Below are 24,779 nucleotides of genomic sequence, written 5' to 3' on the forward strand. Positions count from 1 at the left end.
TTAATGCAAAGCCCCCGTATTTGCCATTTCTTAGTTGTCAAACAAATCGCCTGTATTTTTATTCTTTTTTTTCCCCCTCCCCTAATCCGCTGTTAAACTCACTCTACATTTTGCATTCGCGTTCGTGATCCAAAGATGGGGCGAAAAAGCCTTCAGTAGAAAGCAGGCTGCCGCGCTAGTTCCCTCCCTCCCCCCGCCCGCAGTCGTTTGTTGTTCAGGCACTTTCGAAGACAGACTCCAGAAGATGGGGCTTTCTGGGAAAGGAAGGAACCTCAAGCAGTATCAGCCGGGGTGGCACGTGGGTTGGAGAGGTGGTAGGTGTGCGTGGCTGGAGATTCTGGCTTAGTCTGTGTTCTTTTCCTGGCTGTTTCTCTCCACCTGTCCTAGGATGAAAGTGGTGGCTTTAATCAGGTAAAATAATTGCTTAGCGCTGGGAAGCTGTCCGGAGCAGAATAATAGTTGCGTTTGCCGGTGTCTTGGAAATGGTAGACTCTCTTATTATGTCAGCAAAATGATGCAAGTGACAATTAGCCCAAGATGCTTCTTCTCCCCTCTTCCCTTCTCCGCGTGCAATCAGCAGTGTGATAGATTTTATGAAATACAGGTGCTTCCCTTTTAAATGCATTTCAGAAGTTATGGGTATTCTGTCTCATCAAACTCGGGAAGCATTGTAAAATACTAGTTGTATTACAACTGAACATTTAAAGGACAATTTATGTCCTGTTGCAGAACTCGAACTTCAGGGTGCATTCTGGAGCATGCCTGCATGGTGACATTTTGGACATTTTTGTTTTAAGATTTTTCTTTTTATGAGTATCCATAACAATTCTCTGTTGATGGCTGTCTGATATACTGCTATAATACTATTAAATCTAAACTGATATACAGATAGTCCTCGACTTACAACAGTTCTTTTAGTGACCATTCACAGCTACAATGGCACTGAAAATAGTGACTTATGACCATTTTTCATTCTTATGACCGTTGCAGCATCTCTGGTCACAGGATTACATTTGGATGCTTGACAACTGACTCATAGTTATGACAGTTGCAGAGTTCAGGAGTTATGTGCAAGTCAATGGAGAAACCAGTTTCACTTATACTGTAACAACCAGGTTACCGATTTAACAATTGCAGTAATTCACTAACAACTGTGGCACGAAAAGTAGTAAAATGGGGTAAAACTCACTTAACAAATTTCTTATAAATGTTGGGCTCAATTGTGGTCGTAGGTTGAGAACTACCTGTAAAGTTTTCAGAATGATATCTGGGATGGCACTTAAGAATTATATACAGTACTCAGGGTACAGTCACATAGTGCATTCCTTGGTGAATTAAAACATAATACATTGAATTAGTCCATTAAATATATACAGCACGGCATATTCAGCTGTGAATTAACTGAATGGGATGAGTTTGTGCCACATTGCAAACTAAAACATGGCTGGCTATTTTGTGGTTCAGTATGTAATACAAACATAGATGTACAATTAAAGAACAGAGGCTCTTAACACACAAGCTTGGCCTAGTAATCCACATATTAAATTATTTTGGTGATAGGGATACTCTTAATTTTACTTCAAACTTTTTCCACTTTGGAAACAGACTAGATTTGCTGTAGTTTTGCTGTTTGCATTTTCAAATACATAGTTTGAAAATGTTTTGAATTGCTACAAATCATTTTGAAGTTTATTCTCTACAAATTGTAGTGAATCAAAGGCAAGCAATGAATTATATAAAAAGGAAAAGGGAAAAATCAGCAACTATTCTTGAGATTAAATAAGTCTAACAACAGCCTGCTGCAATAAATAATGTTATAGGAGGAGAGCTTGCTATAACTAGACATTTTTTTAGCATTTTCCATCTCCTCTTGCTTCAGTTTTGATAGAAAGGCTTCACCAGTTCACATTTAAAGAATGTGAATAGTGTGTGGCATACACAGATTTATGATCTGATGAAATGGCCACTTGTAAATATGATGTGTTACTTTACAAGTAATTGTTCTTTCTTCTCAAATTATCATATTAACAATGTGTGCATTACTGGGTATATTCTATTACAAGAACTGGTTTGAGGTTTGCAGAAAGATTTTTTGTATACTAATCAACTTAGTACTATTAAAAGTTTTACTAGCAATTTTATTTCATATGATTTTACATTTGCTGAGTTTTCCATGAGTATATCAATGTCTGGCGTCAAGCTTAGAGCTGTAATCTAAAGGACAGTTCTAATAAGTCACTAGTGTAAAACTTGGTTGTGTCATGTGACATCACGTGACATATGGTAACTTTTTTTGCTTTTGCAGAGCTGGGGTGGGCATCCAGCCCTCAAGCTGCCAGTTTGACACCCCTTTTCTAAGCCATGAGTAATTATATATATAAAAAAACCAAATCATTCACAATAAAAGACATCAAGCTTATGGAAAATTACTAAATGGTTGAATTAGAAATTTTCTAAGGACCATGGATCTTCTTGTGAAGTCTTTGGAAGGACTATAGGTTTTTTTTAAGATGCAAAAAACATTACTTGAAGTCTGTTCCTTAGAAAGTAGTGTTTAATTACCCAGTTACGTTCTGAATTGTGCTAAACAAAATTATGAACAAGTCAATTATTATAATTATGGTTTTTGGACAGAGCAAAGCTTGGATTGGACTCCTGTCTTGATAAAGTCACTCCCTTCCCTCGGCCCATCCAACCATTCACTTTTTAAAAGTTCTATGCATTTATTGGGCAAATGGATTTCAATTTGTAGATGGAGCAAACAGATAAAGCCACCCTGTGGAACGTGGTCCTTTTTATTGCCTAGCTTTACTCTGACTCATGGTGGTCAGTAGATACCAGTTTGTCTCTGTTTCTAATCTGCTTGAGAGTTGAAGATGCATTTCCTTCAAAAATGGGGTAGGAGAAGTCCAATCAGTGGCCTTTTCCATAGATGCACTCATTGTTGTTCAAGGACACCTGCCCATTGATATTATGGCATCCACCCAATACACAAATGCCTTCATATGATTTGCATCCTGCTCTTGCGCAAATATGCTTTTTGAACATATTTGAACTATATGGGAAAAGTATACAATAAAAGGTAATAATGGAATATTTCATTATTGAAGCCTGCAGGTGCTACCTAAAATGTAACAAATTATCTAATGTTCACTTGGATTAATTTAGTGTTCTGTTCAGAACTCCCTGAGTCAATGTATGTTTAGGGTATTCTATAAAAATTTTGTGGGGAAAAATAATTTAGTTATAATTGTGTAATCTTCTCATTTTACTTTTCAAATTTAAGTATGCTTACTTTTTTTAAAGAGCGGCCATACTTTGAGAAACGCTGAGCATTTTTCAAAATGAGGCAATTGTGAAGAATCAAACATTTGTGCCTCACAAATAGTCTGGAATATAGTGCCTTTCATTCTGTCTGATATCCTTGGTAACTAAATTGTTTCTGATGGATGTCTTGCACCCACACAACATTAATTTGCATTCTAGTTTCAGCTTGTGAAAAGTCACTGACATTGAAGGTTTAACAATAACTCTTTTAAAGCTTGATGTTTAGTTGTGGAAATTTTTCTGGCTGTGCATTTGTTTTTAATATTTGCATTCAAGTGGAATGGTGCTTTTTAATACAGTCAAGATGATTAAATGAATTTCAGCACTTACTGTACTCTTACTTTCTCTGATAATTTATTCATTTTCCTAACCTGCTAGATACGATAGATATGAAATCTGTTTTGTAGATGGAGATAGTTATGATTTGGCCTAAATAGGTATATTAGAAAATCAGGTTGTTTTTTCTACTAGTGTCCTAAATAAAATTTATTGTCCACAATAAAATTGTGCAAATAGTAATTTCATTTCTCACTTACATGTGAAAAATAATAAAATAGATAAGAAAGTTTGGTGACAAAGAGAATGAAGCTATTGCTCCAATATTTGAATTTAAGGTATAGGTCATTCAGCTAAAAAATATACATAAACATAGTTAGTGACTCACCTGAAAAAAAAAAGCTGAAAATATACCAATTATTTGAAAAGCACTGATATTTTTAAGTGTAAATAATTTCACTGCCATTTTGAGATAAATATAAACTTTACTCTCTTTACTTTCAAGAGAGTTCTTATTGAAAAGTTTGTTTGATTATCAGATAACACAAACTTTTTTCTTCTTCTAGTGGTGGAAAAGACAGCACTTACAATATGATGCATTGTGTTGCTGCTGGTCATCAGATTGTTGCCTTAGCCAATTTAAGGCCTAATGAAGACAAAGGTAAGAATTCTATATTTTCACTTAAAAACCTTTGAACTCTTCATCTAGAGCCAATGTTTTATCATTTCATTTGTCAAACAAAAGTGGAAAATGTATGAACTTGTTAAGAGTGCTTTATAGGAGCATGGGAAATTACTTTATACTAAGTCAAATTATGTCTGTGTAGCTCATAATTACACTGTAAAAAGTATTCCAAATTCTATATTTTCTTTGGAGTATGTATACATAGTATTTTGAGGTAAAAAGGTAAGTTTTTGTGGAAAGAATTGCTCTGGGTAAGACTTGTGTCCCAGCTAAGTTGTTTATAGGAGATAATCTGGGATAATGTACTGCAGTTCTCTGAGTTACATTTGTTTTAAATATCAATCTTCACCAGAAACACCAGTGTTGCCATTTAAGCTACATGATTATTTTAAGGGTTATTGTGCATGAGATGCCATAAACTTTGATTTATTATAGCATTGGGAGTTGCAGTAAATTACATAAATATTAAATTAGGAGTTGATTTAGAGGGTTTTTTTGTGATCTTTTGAAATAAAACATTGCCAATATTTAAGATTATTTTGTATTTATACTTCATACAAATGTATGATTTGTAAGAATTTGAACATATCCCTCCAAATTGATAATGCATTTATAATAATTTAGAACCTGTTTTGTGTAATGGTTAAATTATTGAATTAGAAACTGGAGACACTGAGTTCTAGTCCTCTTGGACATTAAAGCTGGTTAGGTTACTTTGGGTTTTTGATATGTGCCATAAATCCAACAATATTTTGATCAGAACTCTGTATCTATACAGTACATGTTTGCTCAGGAAAACATGTTTATCTTTTATCAAGATGTATGTGCGCTTAGAGAACAGGTGAAAAATGTGGTTAATCAAATGGAAATATTACGGTAATATAGTTTTAAGCCAGGATCTCCAAACTTGGCAACTTTAAGACTTGTGGTCTTCAGCTCCCAGAACTCCCCAGCCAGCATGGCTAGCTGAAGAGTTCTGGGAGTTGAAGTCCACAGGTCTTAAAGTTGCTAGGTTTGGAGACGAGAGGTGGGATTCAGCAGGTTCTGACCAGTTCTGGAGAACCGGTAGCAGAAATTTTGAGTAGTTCGGAGAACCGGTGGTAACCTTCCCCCAGGAGTGGAGAGAAAATGGAAATTTTGCAGTATCCTTCCCCTGCCACGCCCACCAAGCCATGCCCATAGAACTGGTAGTAAAAATGTTTGAATCCTGCCACTGGAGACCCTTGGTTTAGTGGTTTGGATCCATGGTAATTTTACTAAGGATACAAGAAATTCTTCCATCTGTTGAAAACTTGTGATACTTTTACTGGTGGATCAACTTTACAGGTGCTCCTTCCTACTGGTGAAGAAGAATAATTTATTGATTATCCTGTTTCTCAATATCCTACTCCCTTACCAAAAGTCTGAAGTGGGTTGAATAATTTTTTTTGCACTAGTGGCGGTATGAAGGAAACTCCTTCCAACCCATAGTTTATAGAATACCATAAGGTTGTCTTCCCCCAATTTAGGATGTGCCCAGGATAACTTATTATAACAGTTTGTTTAGTATTATTTCAGTCTTAAAAGCATTTATATCTTTCAGCCAGAAAGATTCAGAAAAAGCTTGTACAATAATAGAAATGATAGTTTCTGTCTTTTAGATCCATCAAGTAGACAGGCAATAAAACTTCAAGGGCAGTTCTTAATGTTTCATGATTCTTATTATGGTAAACTGTAGTACAAGCGATGAACTTGCTGGTCTTTATCACAGGGTTTTGGCCTTTGTGACAGGTTGTCCCATTCAGCAGGTCAGAACAGCAGCAAGCAGAAACTATTAACTTCTAGGATTTTTTTTTAATTACAGTTTTTTTTAAAATCATAAGATTGTTTCTGCACTTATATCATTATGACTTTTACAAAGGTCAGTGATTTTTTTTAGAAGGAAGGAATGAATGAATGGATGAATGATGACATCCTGAGCTGACTCCTAATACAAGACTGAATTTCTGTTAGTGCATGTTAAAAAAAATAATTTCCATGCACAGGGAAGCTGTGACCGTAGTTGATAACGTTTATTCATTTTTAACATGCTTGGGTTGTTTTCAGTATTATTCTGTGTTTTGCATTTGGGAATAATTGAAAATAATTGGGGGTAGAAGATATTTTTGCTGTATAAAGGGAGTTTTTAAAAAGGAGTACTGTAAACTGTGTTTAATATATTTTTGCAGTAATGTTCTTACATGTACACTTGATAATGTAGAAATGCTCTGTTTGCCTTTCAGAAGGATTCGATGAACTGGACAGTTACATGTATCAAACAGTGGGCCATCAAGCTATAGAATTATATGCTGAAGCAATGGGCTTGCCTCTCTACCGTCACACGATTAAGGGTACCAGTGTTAACACAGGTAGCATCTATACAAAATGTGAGGGTGATGAGGTGGAAGATCTTTATCAGCTTCTGAAACTTGTCAAGGTATTTTGTATGGCAATTTCTTATTTTAAAATATTAGGATTAAACCTATATACATCAGGCCTATAGTCATCTATTCTCAGTTTCCAAAAAAGAATAAACCTGGAAGAAGAAGCTTTAATTTATAGCTTGTTCTGCTCTTTATTGTTGCTTCCTACTTCAGATTAAATATTATTGCTTCCCATTTCAGCTTGAATATTATACTATTTATTTATTAATTTATACTAAGAAATACATCAGAATGGTATGGTGATCCAATATGTTCCAGATTTTACACTGCTGATTATTTTTTCTTGTGCCCAATTTATGTTTTTTATTTTTTGTGTATTTAACTGTTGGGCCCACTGTAGTTTCTATATTAACAGCCCATGAATTTTAAAGGAAAATAAAAAAGAATATAATTTATTATTCACATTGTATTATTTATTTAAAGCATCATCATGGATATACTGAATTACCAGGATAGCAGGTTCTGTATTTGTGGCTGATTTTTCATATAAACATCCCTCCTGGAATAGATGAGACAATCGTGACTATTGGTCTGAAAGTTGGTGGATGAATTTCAAATAGGATGCTTATTGTTTTTGTTCTAATAGAGAAATTATACTTAGAAGATTTTCAACAATAACTATGAATATAATAATTCTTATGTTGTTTCTAAACTTGGATTTCCTTTTTAGAACAATGGTGTGTTTAACAGACACCCAACTACAGAGAGATCAGTTATGGATCTCAGCAGAATATTTTTAGCATTCATACTGATTCAAGGAAATGGACCATTGCTTTGAACAGAAATGTAGGTGGAAAAATGAGGCCACCAGAAGGTTGTTCATTCCAAATTTAAACATTTCTGACTTGGATACCTGATATCTTATGCTCATAGATTATTTTGTTTCCCTCTGGCTTGGTAGGAGAATGACTGAGATAATGTATTGGAAATTGTGAGCGTCCTATGAATGCAGTGCAGGCATTTAACTTCTGCTGTAATAAACAGACTAAAGAAGCATTAGCTAAATATTACACACAAAATGTAATATATGTGTAATATTACACATTATGCTATATGTGCAGTGGAAGCAAACTCGTAGATGAAACAAACTTAGGCATCTTTATTTTTTTCTCCCTTTTATTCTGAATCTCTTTCTTGGCTGCTTGCTAAATTAAGTGTACAATCTCTCACTGCAAAAATAGCAACACAATGCATAATGAGGATCAATGTACTGATCCCAGTGGTATTGGTTCCATAGAGGTTCTGAGAAATTGATTTTAGCTGAGAACAAGTTTGCTTTGCTCTAAAGCAATGGCTTCAAGATTGTTCCAGCTTTATCTTCGCATTTATCAGAGGATCCTTAATAAGCATATAAGTAATGGAGAAACTTTATGGAAAGGAAGTTAATATACAGTATTTTTAATGTAACATGCAACATATGTGCATATTCTTATCAGGTCACATAGACCAACAGTGAAACATTTGTGTAAGACAACAGCCACTTTTTCATGAAAGGAAGTAGTAGGTATAGAAATGATTACCTGAGTGTGAAAGCTTTGGAAACTGTGGCTAGAAGAATGCAGATCTGAGTTCTGTTTGAAAGCATTGTCTTTTAACTTTCATGATGGAGAATAGCTCAAACTATTTCATTCCCAAAGGCATGAAAAAGTTGCAGTAATAATATGAGGTAGGGGTTGGCACCAGTTAGGACGTCAGCTCACTTATTTTTAATGGAGTGACAGAATCCAAAATTAAATAAATCAATCACCTCCTCCCCCAAAGCCCTGAAATCTTGCAGGATGTCCATGCTTGTGCAGTGAAAACCTGCACTATTTTAGCTTTTTAAGAAATATTTTATTTGAAATTAGCCCCAGTGCCGTTGCATAGTCTCAGCCCTCTCTTGAAAAGTTTTCTTGTTGTTGTCTTAACATTTAAAGCAGTTTGCTTATTGTTTAAGGAATAGGGTTTGAAAACTTGTGGTACCATTAGACTTGATTCTAATACACAATGTAGTTCTTAGAGAATTGTTCCAACTTTTTCCATGCTAGAAGATTATTTTTGGCTGAAGTAGGAGAGGGAGGAAAGGAAATGTATTATTGATCAATTAAATTAAATGATTAATAGTAGGACAAACTTGCTTTTCATTTTCTTCCAGACAGCAAGGACTGAATACATTGCTATTATCTGGAGAATAACAGTCAGTTATGACATAAATTAATGCTAATGTTAAATCTTGACAACTTCTGCTTGGAAGTTTGTGTATGATATTTATAACTATAGTTGAAAGAGATGTTATCAAGTTGTCTTGGACTAAATAAGTGATGTATTTTTTCTAAGTAGATATTAATTTCACTGAAAGAAAATTCAAAGATATAAATATATGGAATCAATTGCATTTATGAAAGACATTCAATAACCGTGCTTTTACAAATGAAGTCATTTAAAACACTTCTATAATTGCACTTGAAAACTTGCCTACGTCAATACATTATTGGGTACTTTATAAGAACAAGAATAGGAGTTTGGGATTAGGAAAGAGAAAGGGAAAGGAAAAGGAAAAGAAGGCAGGGAGAGAAAGAAAGGGAAAGAAAAGAAAGACAAGAAAGACTAATTTTTCCCTATGGCCAGGTACTTACACTTAAGAATTGATGATCTAGATACAGTACAGTGTATTCAAATAGCCTCCCAGACTATTCCCTTTCTCTGAGAAATAAGTCATCCAGCATTTGGTTACAAACCTTTAATAAAGATAAGCCAGCTGAAGGGTTCACACATTGTGTAAAGCTATGTTTTTAACACAGTTTGCTAAACAAACCAAAGTTGGCTGGGTTTATGCATTATAACCTATACATTCACAAAACATCATTGCCAAACAAAACCATATTATCATATACAACGATGTACAAACTTTTTCAGTAAGTTTCACTGTCAGTCATTAGGCTTTTCCTTCAAATGTTTAGTCATACAGGTATCCTCCATGTGTTTTCCCATGTTGGAATGAGATATCAGTAGCTTTACTAATAGTAATACAACATTAAGCTGCTAACGTAGGTGACTTCAAATGTTTAATTTTAAAAAGATAAGGTAATATTTTAAAATAGCAGTCTTTGATAATTTTGGGGGGCTTATTAACAAAATAGAAACAAATGCTAAACTTACTCCTCTTTTTCTCGGTACACTGATCTACGTTAGTTTTGGCTCTGCTGATTGGGGATTGTGAGAACTGATGTTATACCCCTCTGGAAAATACCAACAAACTGCAGATATTGGTCTGAAGCAATGATTTTTTTGTATTCATATTTGGGAAATAATTATTGCAGTGTGTTGTAAATTTGCAGTTGTTGCTCAAAATGTACCGTATATACTCGAGTATAAGCCGAGTTTTTCAGCACATTTTTTGTGCTGAAAAAAAACCCCTCGGCTTATACTCGAGTCAGATTCCCTCTGGAAAAAAAAAATGGTGTGGAGCTCCGGAGCTGGGCAGCCGCTTCCCTGCTTCCGTGTTTCCTTTGCAACCTGTAAGCATGGGGGTAATCGGAAGCAGAAAAGTTCTTGCATGAGGATGTATTGTTTTTTCTTTATTTAACTGTTCTGGGGGGAATCCCACTGTCATGTGAGAATGCTCAGACACGAAATCTATCCGCCTGAAAATAAGTGTGTGTGTGTGTGTGTGGGGGATTTTAACAGAGGGAAGACATAGGGAGAAGGCAAAGCGACAGAAGATCCTTCAGGGAAACTGAGGGGAGACTCACCCTTGGTCCAGATGAGCCCCCTTCCCCGCCCCTAAGGAAGCAGAGGCAGCCAGCAAGAGCAGGCAAGCCCTGCTTCGCGGACTCCGTCCGTCCTCGCTTCCACCCACCCACCCAAAGCCACGAAGTCCCCTAATCCCGCAGCCCAGAATTGCCCTCCCCTCAGGGGCAGCAACGACGCCCGGTGTTTCCTGAAACAAGAAGCTCCGCCGTGCAATGAAAGCGCCCTGGCTCTAGGCTCAGAAAACAACACAAGCCAAGGTGGCTTCGTTTCCTCAGCCCTAGCTGCTTTCAGTCCGCTCGGGAGGAGGAGGGGGAGGAGGAGGTGGTGGCAGCGGCTCGCGTTGTTTTCTGTGATCGCAGAAAACAATGCGAGCCGAGTACTTGTTTCCTCAGCCCTAGCTGCTTTCAGTCCGCTCGGGAGGAGGAGGGAGGAGAAGGTGGTGGCAGCGGCTCGCGTTGTTTTCTGCGATCTCAGAAAACAATGTGAGCCGCTGCCACCACCTCTCCTCCCCCTCCTCCTCCCGGCACTGAAAGCAGCTAGACTGAGGAAATGAAACCACCTCGGCTCGCGTTGTTTTTCTGAGCCTAGAGCCAGGACACTTTCATTGCACGCGGAGCTTCTTGTTTCAGGAAACACCGGGTGTCGTTGCTGCCCCCTGAGGGGAGGGCGATTCTGGGCTGTGCGATTGGGGGACTTCGTGGCTTTGGGTGGGTGGGTGGGAGCGAGGACGGACGGAGTCCGCGAAGCAGGGCTTGCCTGCCCTTGCTGGCTGCCTCTGCTTCCTTAGGGGCAGGGAAGGGGGCTCATCTGGACCAGGGTGAGTCTCCCCCTCAGTTTCCTCTGAAGGATCTTCCGTCGCTTTTGCCTTCTCCCTATGTCTTCCCTCTGTTAAAATCCCCCCCACACACTTATTTTCAGGCGAATAGATTTCGTGTTTGAGCATTCTCACATGACGGTGGGTCTTTCCCCCCCCCCTAAAAACAGTTAAATAAAGAAAAAACAATATATCCTCATGCAAGAACTTTTCTGCTTCCGATTACCCCCATGCTTACAAGTTGCAAAGGAAACACGGAAGCAGGAAGCGGCTGCCCAGATCCGGAGCTCCACACCATTTTTTTTTTCAGAGGAATCTCACTTGAGTATAAGCCGAGGAGGTTTTTTCAGCACAAAAATGTGCTGAAAAACTCAGCTTATACTCGAGTCAATAAGTTTTCCCAGTTTTTTGAGGCAAAATTAGGTGCCTCAGCTTATATTCGGGTCGACTTATACTCGAGTATATATGGTAATTCTTTTGAATTGGAAGTTGAAGGAGTTGAAACAAAATCGTTTCAGTCTTTGGATTCTTATAAAATTCTAAGAGTCATTTTGACTTATACTGGACATTTAATAATCAAATGAAAAGTTACTAATGGAAATTCGGGTATAATTCAGAGTAAGGTGTTTTACCATTTGACTTTAAAAAAAATCGGTAAAGGAACTTTGCAAAGTTTGAAACCTTAATTTATTTAAATAAAGTCTAAATCAGTGTTCATTAAAAGTTCCAAAGTGTAGTTTAGACATAATAAAATAATGTCTAATACATAATAACACATAAGACATAATAAAAATAATAACTTTACAGCATCTGTAAAGTCAGTAAATTTTCCAGAGCCACAAAATACTAAACTCTGTTGAAAAATACTACTGAAAAAAATGTGCTTTTACTTGGTGCTGAAAAATACAGTAAAGCAGGGCTATCAAACTCCCAGCCAGTGTTCCAGATGTGTCACGTGCTGGCCACCCCCATGCCTGGTTAGTGAAGGGGAAAAAAGTCCTGATATATCATGTGACTCTGCTGTGACGCTGCAAGTTTGACACCCCTGCTTAGTAGTGGATAATTTGGGAAAGGTTTTAATAGTTTGACTGCAAAAACTCCCTCTTGCTCATCCATCCATCCATCCATAAATATTTAACAACATAGCTAGTATAGTATAATAGTTAAGGTGTTGCACTAGGACACAGGTGTCAAACTCGATGGTGACATGTGACATTGTGACATATCATGAGGTTTTTTTGCCTTTGCAGAGCTGGGGTGGGTGTGGCCTACATGTGCTGCCAGTTTGACACCCCTACACTAGGAACAGGGAAACTTGGCATAGAAGGCAGCTTCCTGACCTTGGAACAATCATACCTTGTCATAATACCTAATTAATATTGGGCTGTTGAGAAGCCATTACATCTTGGTAACTTTACTCCCTGAACTGAAACTCAGTGCAAAATGAAGTGATCCTACAGCCAAGTGGGGCAAACTCTACGAATACAAATATTCAGAAGATGGGTTAAAGTGCACTGAGATAGGATGCTGAACCAGAGCATATCTTCACAGTATGCATACATTATAGATACAAAGCATACGGTTAGGAGAAAATGCGCACTTTTGTGTACTTTAATCTTCCTTCCATTTTTCTCAAAACATAGCACGTCCATTAATTTGATCATTAATAAAAATGGTTTGTTGCAATATAAGAACAACATAATAACTTAACTATACTTCTAAAATACAGTGCATGTATTATGATGGTTAGTCTTGTTTTAATAGCTGAATCATTTGCTTAATTCTGTTAGATTAAATAATGCTAGAAAATATAGTAGGTACTCAGTGGTGGGATTCTTTTTTCTTTTTTGTAAATTTTATTTGAGTTTTCACAAAGAAAAAAAATACAAATAAAACATCTTTTTTGAAAGTAGCGTAATCCCGGGTTACATTTCTTCGTACAGACACAAATTCAACTTCATGCTCATTTTTATGTTCTATTCCATATCTTATTACTGTTTTACATTTTCTGCATAGCTTCTCCCCTCTTTTAATTTTCTCAATTTTATTTTAATTGTCTCATCTCAATTCAAATCATTATATTTATATTTTTTGTCTGTCCTGTTTCAATTATCTATTATCTTTTCTCATTAAACAAAATTTCTCCTGTAGTTACTGATTGGAGTATGATGCCTTTATATCTTTTAAGTTTATCCATTTAACTCTTATTTAGGCTTCAATATATACCCTAAAGTTATAACATTCAATATAATACATAACTTCCATTTGGATTCTGCTTGGTACATTCTTAAAATACACACTATATTCTTAAAAAAAGAAAAAAATTATAAATGTATGTAATTAAACAACACATTCCATTCCAACTAAATTCTATCATTAATATTAATATTCATTAAAATCTTAACTTCTTTAACATTACTTTTCAATTAAATATCATACTTCTATGGGAACGATTATAAGCTTTCCATAATTAATTCCCCCCCTCTTCACTTATATTTTATAAAACATTAACTAATTAAAATGTTACCGTTCCTTCCTAATTCAATTTTCTCATTTATTTTATTTCACTTATTTTATTAACAACATTTCACTAAATTACACTATTTTATCCCTCATTTTAATCATACATTGTTTCCAATTTTCTAAAGTTATTTCTATTACTAATATAACAATACAATCTTATGTACCTTTACAGAATCCCTTTTTCAATTAGATTTTCACCCATTATCTCTAAATAGGTCCTGTTTCTCTATATCTTTTCCAGTCCTTTGTAACTTCTTTTCCTTTCCTTCTTCCCTCTCTTCTTCTCTCTCCCCTTTTTACCCCCTTGTCTCTCTACCTCTATTTCTCTCTTCTGTATTCCTCTCTTCTGTTGCTTTCCAGTATTATACTTATTTTTTGAATTATTTTTCTTTTCTTTGGTTGTGTTTTTAAGCCTTAAATTCTCCATTCTCTTTCCCCACCTTTCCTTTTTCTTCTCCACATAGAATTACTTGTTCATTAGAGATGGCTTCTTCTTTGTCCCAGTCTTCTTGTTTTGCAGATGTTTCTTGTTGTTTCTCATAGTTCTAAATCTCCATTTCTAAGAATTGAAAAACGAAGCCACAAGAACCCTTCCCTTCTTATGCATCTTCTTTGTACTTTTTAAGTTCCATTTTCAATTCATCCAGAAGTGGTGCCATTGTATAAATTTTTAAACAACCACCCGATTAATTTTAGTCATTCAAATATAATAACCAAGAATCCAAAGATCACCAAATAATCCAAATACAGGCAAGCTGTTTCTTTTTGCTCTTTTTTTCACTTTCTCTTCCTGGGGTTACTGTTTAGTTACAAAGTTTCAGTTAAAATGTATCTTTTAGAAGTCTTGTTGAAATTTTACTGTAGATTCTTTTTAATTCCAGGCAGTCTCCTCCCTCTTCCAGATCCTGCCCTTATTCTTTTTCTCTCCCTTCCTGCTTATGAAAAAAAAAAATTAGTGTCGAGAAATCTTTATTATCCCTTTGACATTTTGTTTTATTTTCAGCTTAATTGCCTGTTGGTGTCAAAGCGGATTTTTCCGATTTCTTATTTAAGTCTCTTAGTTGTCAGTATAGGGAAGGGGAGAGAAGAAGAAAAAAAAAACCTTTCCCTTTTCACTTTCCTTCACTGCTGCCGACTCTTCTTTGGGAGCGATGTTATTTTTTTGTAAGTTTAAATTCCAGGGTACCTTAGTTGTTGCTTTTACAATTTAACCCGGTCAGCCAAAAATTTCACTTCTTATCTTCCTCCTGCACGTTCTTTTCCGGTCAAGTTCTTCTTTGAGGTGGCCATTTCTGACCACCGCTGCAACCGCCTTCGGGAAAGGGAGTAATGGCCAGCTGAGGAGGAGGGATGTGACTCTCCTCAACCCTGCTGGCAGTCTCCCCCCTCTTCACCACCTCTACGGGATGGCTTATCCAGCTCGGGGCGCTCCAGCGGCGAGGCCAGACCAAAACCACGCACAATCATGGATTTCTGTCTGTCGCCAAAGAGACTTCAAACCGGAAGCCCAGGATTCAATTTTTTTTACTACCAGTTCTGTGGGCATGGCTTCATGGGCGTGGCAGGGGAAGGATACTATAAAATATCCAGTTAAAAATGGTATTTGCCAGTTCTCCGAACTACTCAAAATTTCTACTACCAGTTCTCCAGAACTGGACAGAACCTGCAGAATACCACTTCTGTAGATACTATTTGGCATACACATCTGAGATAATATTCTGGTGCAGTGGAAAAACTGTTAATTTAATCTCCTGATTTGTTTTAGATATAATGCTTAAAGCAGTTTGGTATTGTATTATAGGAATTACATCTTCAGTTGTGTAGTAGATCAGGAACAAATTGGTGGTTTGTGCCATTAATTCTATAGTTCCAAAAATGGGTCCAAAATGTGTAAATGTGGAAGTCTTATGAAACATGTTTCTTAATAATGTATTAATTGTTGTGTGGTGATATGTTTTGAAGAGGAACATAGTTTATAATTTACATTTTTAACTGTAGCAGAGACTAAAGGGAGATGATATTTGTTGTATTAATGTGAAACATGGTTTATTCCTTTGCCCAATTACATGGAGCAAGAGATACATAGAGTCAAAATGTGTGTGCTAATATCTTACTTTGCTACCCATTATCTACCTGCTTATATATTATTATAAGCATATTATCTTTTAAAACATAGAACTTTTAAAAGATGTTTTTTCTACTATAGATCCATTCACATTTTCCACTTGGCACATTTACATTGCCACTAGAATTATTTTTTTCTCCTTAGTCTCTTGTTATTATAATGAACTTCTGCTGAATAGTAATAATTTATTTGAATCCTGTATGTGTCTGTTCATTCATTATGTTCAGTGTGACTGTAATTTGTGGAAATATGTATAGTTTTTGGGCAAGTAGATTGATCCTTTGAATAGTGGGGTAGTCATTTCCAGTTGGTCCTCACTAGAAGTTTCAGGTGTTGAAATCCAGCCCATTTGGATGGACTTGGATTGGGGACTTTACTTTAAACTACCTACTCAGCATTGGCTTTACTACAAAGGTGGATACATATACTTGGTAAACTTGTTATTAGCCAATTGAGACTGATAAAAAATATAAAAACATTTACTGGAATAAATAACAGCCCAATCTTTAGTAAGGCTATCCTAGAGATTAAATGGCTGTATATATCAAATTATAGTGTATAACAATCCTCACAAGTAAACTCAATAAATAAATTGTGTAGTATATGTTTTGCAGAGGATTTCTTTCCCCACTCCAAACAGAAGATGAAACTCATTGGCCTTTTTTATGTGTTATATGAATAGCAGCACACTGGAACTATTCCTCATATATTGTTTTCAGTGATTTTATTATTATTCCTCATATTATTTCAGTGTTATTCAACCAGGGGTTCTTCTGATGCATGAGACTATTGTACCCACAGTGTTTTGTAATCTACCATATTGTTTTGAATTGATAGTGTAGGCTAGATTCATGTTGCCTGTTTCTCGTGATGATAAGGATGATAACGTGGTACAAATGGGAAGAGTGCAACTAATTACAGGTAGTCCTTGACTTACAATCATTCTTTTAGTGATTGAAGTTACAACAGCACTGAAAAAAGTAAGTTATGGCTGTTTTTCACACTTATAACCATCCCCATTGTCATGTGATCAAAATTCAGATGCTTGACAATTGACTCATATTTATGATGGCTGCAATGTCCCAAAGTCATTGGATCACCTTTCGTGACCTTCTGACAAGCAAAGTCAATGGGGAAGCTGGATTCTGTGTTGCTAGCTTAACATCTCCAGTGATTCACTTAACAACTGTGACAGGAAAGGTTGTAAAATGGGGCAAAATTTATTTAATAAATGTCTCATTTAGCAACAGAAATTTGTCCTTCATTGTGATCATACGTCAAGGACTTCTTGTTACAGCTTTAAATTTACAGCAGGTTCAGCTAATACAAACTGGTACACTAGTTGTTTTCTATCATTCTATGTGCCACCGCATTTAGTAATGGATCAGGGATTCTGGGGGACCTTTCAGAAAAACAATAGTCAGAAATAGGTTACCTCTTAGGATGGAAGAAGTAGACCCTGAAAACAGTTTTCTCCAGCTTCCTTTGATAATGTGACTGTGTGAGTGCCTAAACAAGAAGGTCACAGAAATAGTCTTTGAAGCAATTTGCAAACATGTAAAGAGATGCCATTGCTTTAATTACTTGAAAAGGGGTACTTTTTGCTTTTACATGTTGCAAAGTACCTTGGTTTGAATGAATTGGACAGACCCAGCAGACTCATCTAAAGTTAGTTATACCTTGAACTAAGAAACCAGAAACAGTAATAAAAATTGGGGCAGGAGAAAGGAAGAATGACTCTGGGAAGGAATTGAAAGAGGCTAAAAGATGGTTGCTATATTCTTAGTTGGATGCTTTATTTAGATTAAGTGGTTTTGCATCATTTTCCAAAAGTATAATAAGGATACATTTAATCTTACTTGGAAATAAATTTAATAGGAATCATTTCCCATGGGAATACTTTTCCAAGTGTTGCATTTGTTTTTCTAAAGTTATTAATAAACAGCTCCTGTTCCTCCCCCTCTCCTGCAGAAAAAGTAGCTGCTAATTGGGAGAAATATGAAATTTTATGTAAATACTCTATGGGAATTTGTCCCTCTTGGTTATGTGGGATTGCAACCTGTTGCGTTTCTTCTAAATAAGCATAGAAAGGGAAACTAGTGACGAAAGACGACTGGGAAACCTTGATTTCTTTTCCTAATCAGTCCTAAGACTCCAATTGCCAGATTTTCTTAATTTTCCACCGCCGGATTATTCTAATGTGGCCTTGCTTGATGAATGTAGCATTCTGGATCTATAAGATTCTCACATATATTTGGAAGTGGGCAACTAAGGCATTGTTTACAGGACGTCAAACTTGCTACACATTGATAAACACACATTTCCTCCCTTTATCAGGGATATTGCAGAATGTGAAGTATGGGTTTCCAATTGTACTCATTCTTTTCAAACCTCTTCCTGTTTAAAAGTTAAGCTTCACTAATTGGAAGCTGATCTGTCCCTGAATTTTTTTTTATTTTGCCTTTAAAGTCTGTTTATTAGTCATTAAATCTAACCTTTACCTAGTTCAGTTTGGCAAGACTTCAGAAAGAAACAGTGTATTTATTCTTAAGAAGATCATGTCATCCTTCTAAATGCAAAGTGAGCATTAATTAACAATAATATTTGCAAATCATTTTGCTTTAATGTTCCTTTAAGAATACTAGCACTTTAAGTGAAGTATTTGTATATGCATAAAATGGTCCATACTTATCTAGCAGCAAGTAGATTTTTAATTATCACTTAAAATCTAATATTGCTGTACAACTACTATTGGATCTTGTTGATTTTTTCTTTTGCAAAAATGAAATCTGTAATTTATTTTAATCTTTACAGCAATCACATTTTAAAATTAATGGAAATTATGTTAAAGAGTTCAGAACTGTTTAAAGGCACTTACCAGAATGTTTTTCTTGGTTTTACTGTGACACATGAATGGATTTGGTTTCAGTAAACCATGTATTTGAAAACCAATTGTAGTTTAAAGCATAAGGGTAATATATACATTATAAAAACACTTTTGGAAACTGTTTACACTTGATCAAGAAATAAATATTGTATTTTAAGACTGAACCCTTGTAGATCCACTGAAGATGCTGAATTGTGAGAATTAGTTTTGGAATTAGCAAATTCTTGAAAATAATACTGTCAAAGAAAGAAAGAAAAACACATATCTTTTTATGAGGCAGGAGTAGCTAAGGGAATTTTCAGTTATATATAGGATGTTCTTATTAAACAACAAAAATATATGAATGAAAAATATTTTTATTTAGTCTTCAATCAGCTTGTAACTACTACTGCATTGCAGAGCTCAATTACACATGCTTAAACCCTATTGAAATAAATGAAACTGAAGTATTAATTTAAGCATGCTACAGACAAAAGGTTCATACAGAGAAAAAGAACAGCCTCTGAATATTGCTCCTATTTTGATAATACATCAAATACATACATATTGCAGAGATATCAAGGTTTGATTATTTTGATGAAGATAATTTACATTTCCTGTTTTTGTATTCAAAATTACGGTATTTTGTAATCAAATATGGGATCTTGCTACTACATTTACTAATACATAAAATAAGCCATTATCTCTTCATTGTAATGTTATGTGAATATGTTAATAATTAGCATCTGTTTTTTAACATGGAGATGGTAATGTTATTTATAGCAGGTTTCTTTTTTGAAAACTTGAGTTTGGCTAGTTTATATCTACAGTATATTGCTAGTTACAATGTCTTACTGTTTTTAATTTCTACAGAGGTGGAAGGACAGAATTAGTATTTTAAAACCAAATCTGTAAGCATTAATACCTTGTTCCTAGTGATGGAATTGAATTTGCTCATGCATGTTATTTCTGTTGATCACAACATGGGACTTTAGTGAAACTGATTTGTGAAGAGTGGGGTTCTCTGATTAAATTATCTTTTTTAAATGAACCAACTACCAGGAATTATTCTACACACACACACACACACACACACACACACACACACACACACACACTATAGTGACATGGTCAGTCCAACAGGCTGTTGCAAAGTTTATATTTTCTTCTCAAATCCAATTGTCTTTAGAAAATTTTGGTTTGTTACAAATGGGGTAAGCTTGCTACATTTTCACTTTCACATTCTGTGAATTGGATATTTATGACAGCTCTTCAGACCAGTGCAGAACCCAAAATATTCTAAAGCTAATACAACAGTGCCCTCTGTAGGCTGTGTGTGTGCGTGCAGTTTCTTATACAGGGAAGAGTCTTAGGATGGGGATGTTGAACAGGATGTTACATTATTATTAAGTTATTTAGAAGTATTAAATAAATTCTGATGTATATGTATTCTAGAAAGAAATACTCCAATACTATATTAAAATTAACTGTCTGAATTGCTTTGCATTTGTTATATGTTTCTTAATATATCTGAGTCAATTATTGATTTTAGGAGACATATTTTCTAGCCAGTTGAGGCTAATAGAATTTCTGAACAGTGGTCTTTTTCTACTAATTTTCTTTATATGTTTTAAGTCATAATTTATGTATACATTTAAGTAAAGAGTCGGTGTGGTGTACTGGTTTAAGATGGCAGAGATAGGTCTGGGAAGACTCATATTCAATGTCATTCTGTGCCTGGCTTTGTGTAGCAGTCATTCCCACAAGAATCTTGTTGCACAGAGAAATGGGAAAAGTCCCAAAGGAAAGTTGAGGTATAGATCCAAAGAATAACTTGTTAACTGTGTGATCTTTAAGTCATGAGATGTTTTTGATAGACTCGACAGGTTTATTGTGTCCTCTTAGACCTTCAGATAATTTACCTTCAGATAATTTTCCAGAATTGATGCATAGCTTTCCTCAGTGAAAATCTGTGTTATATGAATACCTTTCTGCATATATTCCATGTAAATATGTATGTACTTCTGTGCCGTTTTATGGTAAAAGGTAAAGGAGTCCCTGCTGATTTTACTCTGCTTGTTGTTGCTGCCTATAGGAGGCAGTGTTTATCTCCATTTCAAAGCCATTGACTCAGTGCTGTCCAAAGACATTTCTACCATCATATGGCCAACGTGATGTCACGGATCACTGTTACTTTTCCCCAGAAGTGGTGCCTGTTTATCTACTTGCATTTGCATTCTTTTGAACTTCTAAGTTAGCAAGAGCTGGGCAAGGACAAGAACTCACCCAGTCATGTGGCACTAGGGTCTTGAACCTGGGACTGGCTTTCCAGGTGACAAGCCGCTGAGCTACCTCTCTGTCCTTATTTTATGGTACTTAATAAAAAATATTCTGATTACTTAATGATTCATATGGCCTTTTGAGGGCATTGTCTGACAACTCTTTCCGTGCATAAAAAAGCCAAGTAAACCTAATTCAGTTTTTAAACCACATCGCGTCAACTGTTTGCCATTATGGTGAGAAGTAGCATGTATGTATGTATGTATGTATGTATGTATGTATGTATACACGCACATAAACATATACTGTATATACATACACATACACACAAAGATATACTTACTTATTTACTTACTTACTTACTGGATATGCATTGCATAGTGATAAATATAAGCAAATACTATGTATTAGTTCAAAGTGCTACCTTACTGAAGTTTTCAGAGATAAATAATGAGCCAGTAAAATTTATCAAATTATTATGGGTATAAAAAGACACAAATCACAACATACAGGTAAAACTCAAAAAATTAGAATATCATGCAAAAGATAATTTATTTCAGTAATGCAACTTAAAAGGTGAAACTAATATATGAGATAGACTCATTACATGCAAAGCAAGATAGTTCAAGCCATGATTTGTCATAATTGTAATGATTATGGCTTACAGCTCATGAAAACCCCAAATCCACAATCTCAGAAAATTAGAATATTACATGCAATCAATAAAACAAGGATTGTACATAGAACAATATTGGACCTCTGAAAAGTATAAGCATGCATATGCACTCAGTACTTGGTTTGGGCCCCTTTTGCAGCAATTACTGCCTCAATGCAGCGTGGCATGGAAGCTATCAGCCTGTGGCACTGCTGAGGTGTTATGGAAGACCAGGATGCTTCAATAGTGGCCTTCAGTTCTTCTGCATTGTTCGGTCTCATGTCTCTCATCTTTCTCTTGGCAATGACCCATAGATTCTCTATGGGGTTCAGGTCAGGCGAGTTTGCTAGCCAATCAAGCACAGTAATCCCACGGTCATTGAACCAGGTTTGGGTGCTTTTGGCACTGTGGGCAGGTGCCAAGTCCTGCTGGAAAATGAAGTCAGCATCTCCATAAAGCTCATTTGTGGAAGGAAGCATGAAGTGCTCCAAAATCTCCTGGTAGACGGCTGCGTTGACCCTGGACTTAATGAAGCACAGTGGACCAACACCAACAAATGACATGGCTCCCCAAATCAACACAGACTGTGGAAACTTCACACTGGACTTCAAGCATTTTGTAGCGTGTGCCTCTCCATTCTTCCTCCAGACTCTGGGTCCTTGGTTTCCAAATGAGATGCAAAAGTTGCTCTCATCAGAAAAGAGGACTTTAGACCACTGAGCAACAGACCAGTTTTGTTTTTCTTTAGCCCAGGTAAGATGCTTCTGACGTTTGCTGTTCAGGAGCAGCTTGACAAGAGGAATACAACATTTGAAGCCCATCTCCAGAATCTGTCTGTGTGGTGGCTCTTGATGCACTGACTCCAGCCTCAGTCCACTCCTTGTGAAAGTCCCCAACACTTTTGAATGGCCTTTTCCTGACAATCCTCTCCAGGCTGCGGACATCCCTGCTGCTTGTGCACCTTTTTCTTCCACACTTTCCCCTTCCACATAACTTTCTATTAATGTGCTTTGATACAGCACTTTGGGAACATCCAACTTCTTTTGCAATTACCTTTTGAGGCTTTCCCTCCTTATGGAGGGTGTCAGTGATGGTTTTCTGCACAACTGTCAGGTCAGCAGTCTTTCCCATGATTGTGATTCCTACTGAACCAGACTGAGAGACCATTTAAAGTCTCAGGAACCTTTTGCAGGTGTTATGGCTTAAATAGCTGATTAGAGTGGGACACTTTGAGCCTAGAATATTGAACCTTTTCACATTCTAATTTTCCTAGATTGTGGATTTGGGGTTTTCATGAGCTGTAAGCCATAATCATCTCAATTATGACACATCATGGCTTGAACTATCTTGCTTTGCATGTAATGAGTCTATCTCATATATTAGTTTCACCTTTTAAGTTGCATTACTGAAATAAATTATCTTTTGCACAGTATTCTAATTTTTCAAGTTTCGCCTGTAGTGTCAATTCCTGATGACTTCAAGAATATGCCTTAGTCTACAGTATGAAGGCTGTTTGCTTTCCCTTCTTTGCCGTGTGTGTATGTGTGTGTGTGTGTTGTTGTTGTTTTCTAACTTCTAGAATGAAGTCCACCTCTGCTTAGCTTTTTATGGTTCACAATAGCCAACTAGATGTTGCCATCTATCTGGACCGCAGTGTAATAATTATAGCCGAGATTCTAATTGACAAAAACAGTAATTAATAATCTCTAAAGTATCTTATCTATTGTATTCAATATGAATAGAATTCAGTATAACAATATTAGGAAAAAATTGGAGTTTGTAAGTGGGAAATAACTTTCATAATTTGAAAATCATTAAGAAGCAGCTTTTCTGCAAACTGGATGATTATTTGGCATTAATCCCTCCCCTCCAAAAATAATTCTAATATTATTTGCAGAAATCATCCTGAATTACTTGCAATGAATAAAAGGAATATTTCTGTAAGAAAACTATGCCAGAAGCCAAATACCTGACAGTTATATTCTTTCCCAAGCACATTGCAAGAGTTTCCATGGGAAATACCTTGGTGCATACAACTAAATTCAGATCTATGTGTCTGATTAAATGCTATAGAAGTTATACAAATATGCCAAAGAAGATTTTTTTATGAAATCAGGATAAATATCCTGCAAGTCACAGTTATTCCCAGATTGGAATCAAGGACTTTGGTTTTGGAGTACTGTGGGATGAGGACAAATATTAGAATTTCCTTTCAGTAGAAATTTAAGTAAAAGTGAAGCTGATGTAGTCAGTTTGCAATCATGTATTTAGTTTCTATTTTCTATCATATTAAAAAGTAGAATTCACTAACAACTTCAGAGGTCTCTGGGACCACACCCAAGCATTTTAGGATAAGGTACGTGTAGTCCCAAGACTTCTTAATGCATATCTCTGAATTAAAAAATGAGAGACATATATAATTTAGATTTTCAGATTGCAAAAGATGTAGCTAGTTAGGAAAGTGGGTACTATTAAAATTCTTGTTTCTAAGGAAAAGTGTTTAAACAAATTATAGCTGAATTTTTGATAAACAATCCAAGTATTGATGACCTCTTTTAAAGAAAAAAATACTTTAAAGTTCTGATAACTAAGATAATATGCTATCATGATGATAAAAATAACAAGGCATATCAAAGTGAAGATAATGAATTAAGATTTAGTTTAATTAAAATAATGATAGATATCGACTACATTACAGGAACAATGAATTATAGCTGTTCTGCCTAGTGAGTGCTTGGGTAATTTAGTAAGATTTTTTCAAAGAATGACAGAGCACCCAACTACTGAATGTTACGGGAAGTGCCCTGTTTTTCTTCCATACATTTCTTTCTTTTAATTAAAATGTCAATGATAATTTTATGGCATCTCACCCTCCCTCTACAAAACCCTCCACCAAACAACATTCTTTGATTTTCATCTTAAGTTATGAAAGGAAAGTGTAATTATTTATCACTGAAAGAAATATACCATGAAGGTATCAATTTATTCAAATCAGTACATTTTACGTTACAGACTAATGTGTACTTCTTTTCCA

General features: G+C 35.7%; 1 protein-coding gene across 1 annotated transcript in view; it reads left to right on the forward strand.

Annotated features, from left to right (window-relative positions):
• Positions 1–256: 256 nt before the first annotated feature.
• DPH6 (diphthamine biosynthesis 6) overlaps positions 257–24,779 on the forward strand; it is a 218,449-nt gene continuing 193,926 nt past the window's right edge. The window contains exons 1-3 of the mRNA XM_026710609.2: positions 257–411; positions 4,170–4,264; positions 6,550–6,743. Of these exons, the coding sequence (XP_026566394.2) occupies positions 389–411; positions 4,170–4,264; positions 6,550–6,743 (312 nt within the window). The 5' untranslated portion in view covers positions 257–388. The remainder of the gene's footprint in view (positions 412–4,169; positions 4,265–6,549; positions 6,744–24,779) is intronic.

The sequence above is a fragment of the Pseudonaja textilis genome, chromosome 1, assembly GCF_049901715.1.
Source record: "Pseudonaja textilis isolate UNSWEBS1 chromosome 1, rPseTex1.2, whole genome shotgun sequence".
Taxonomy (NCBI): domain Eukaryota; kingdom Metazoa; phylum Chordata; class Lepidosauria; order Squamata; family Elapidae; genus Pseudonaja; species Pseudonaja textilis.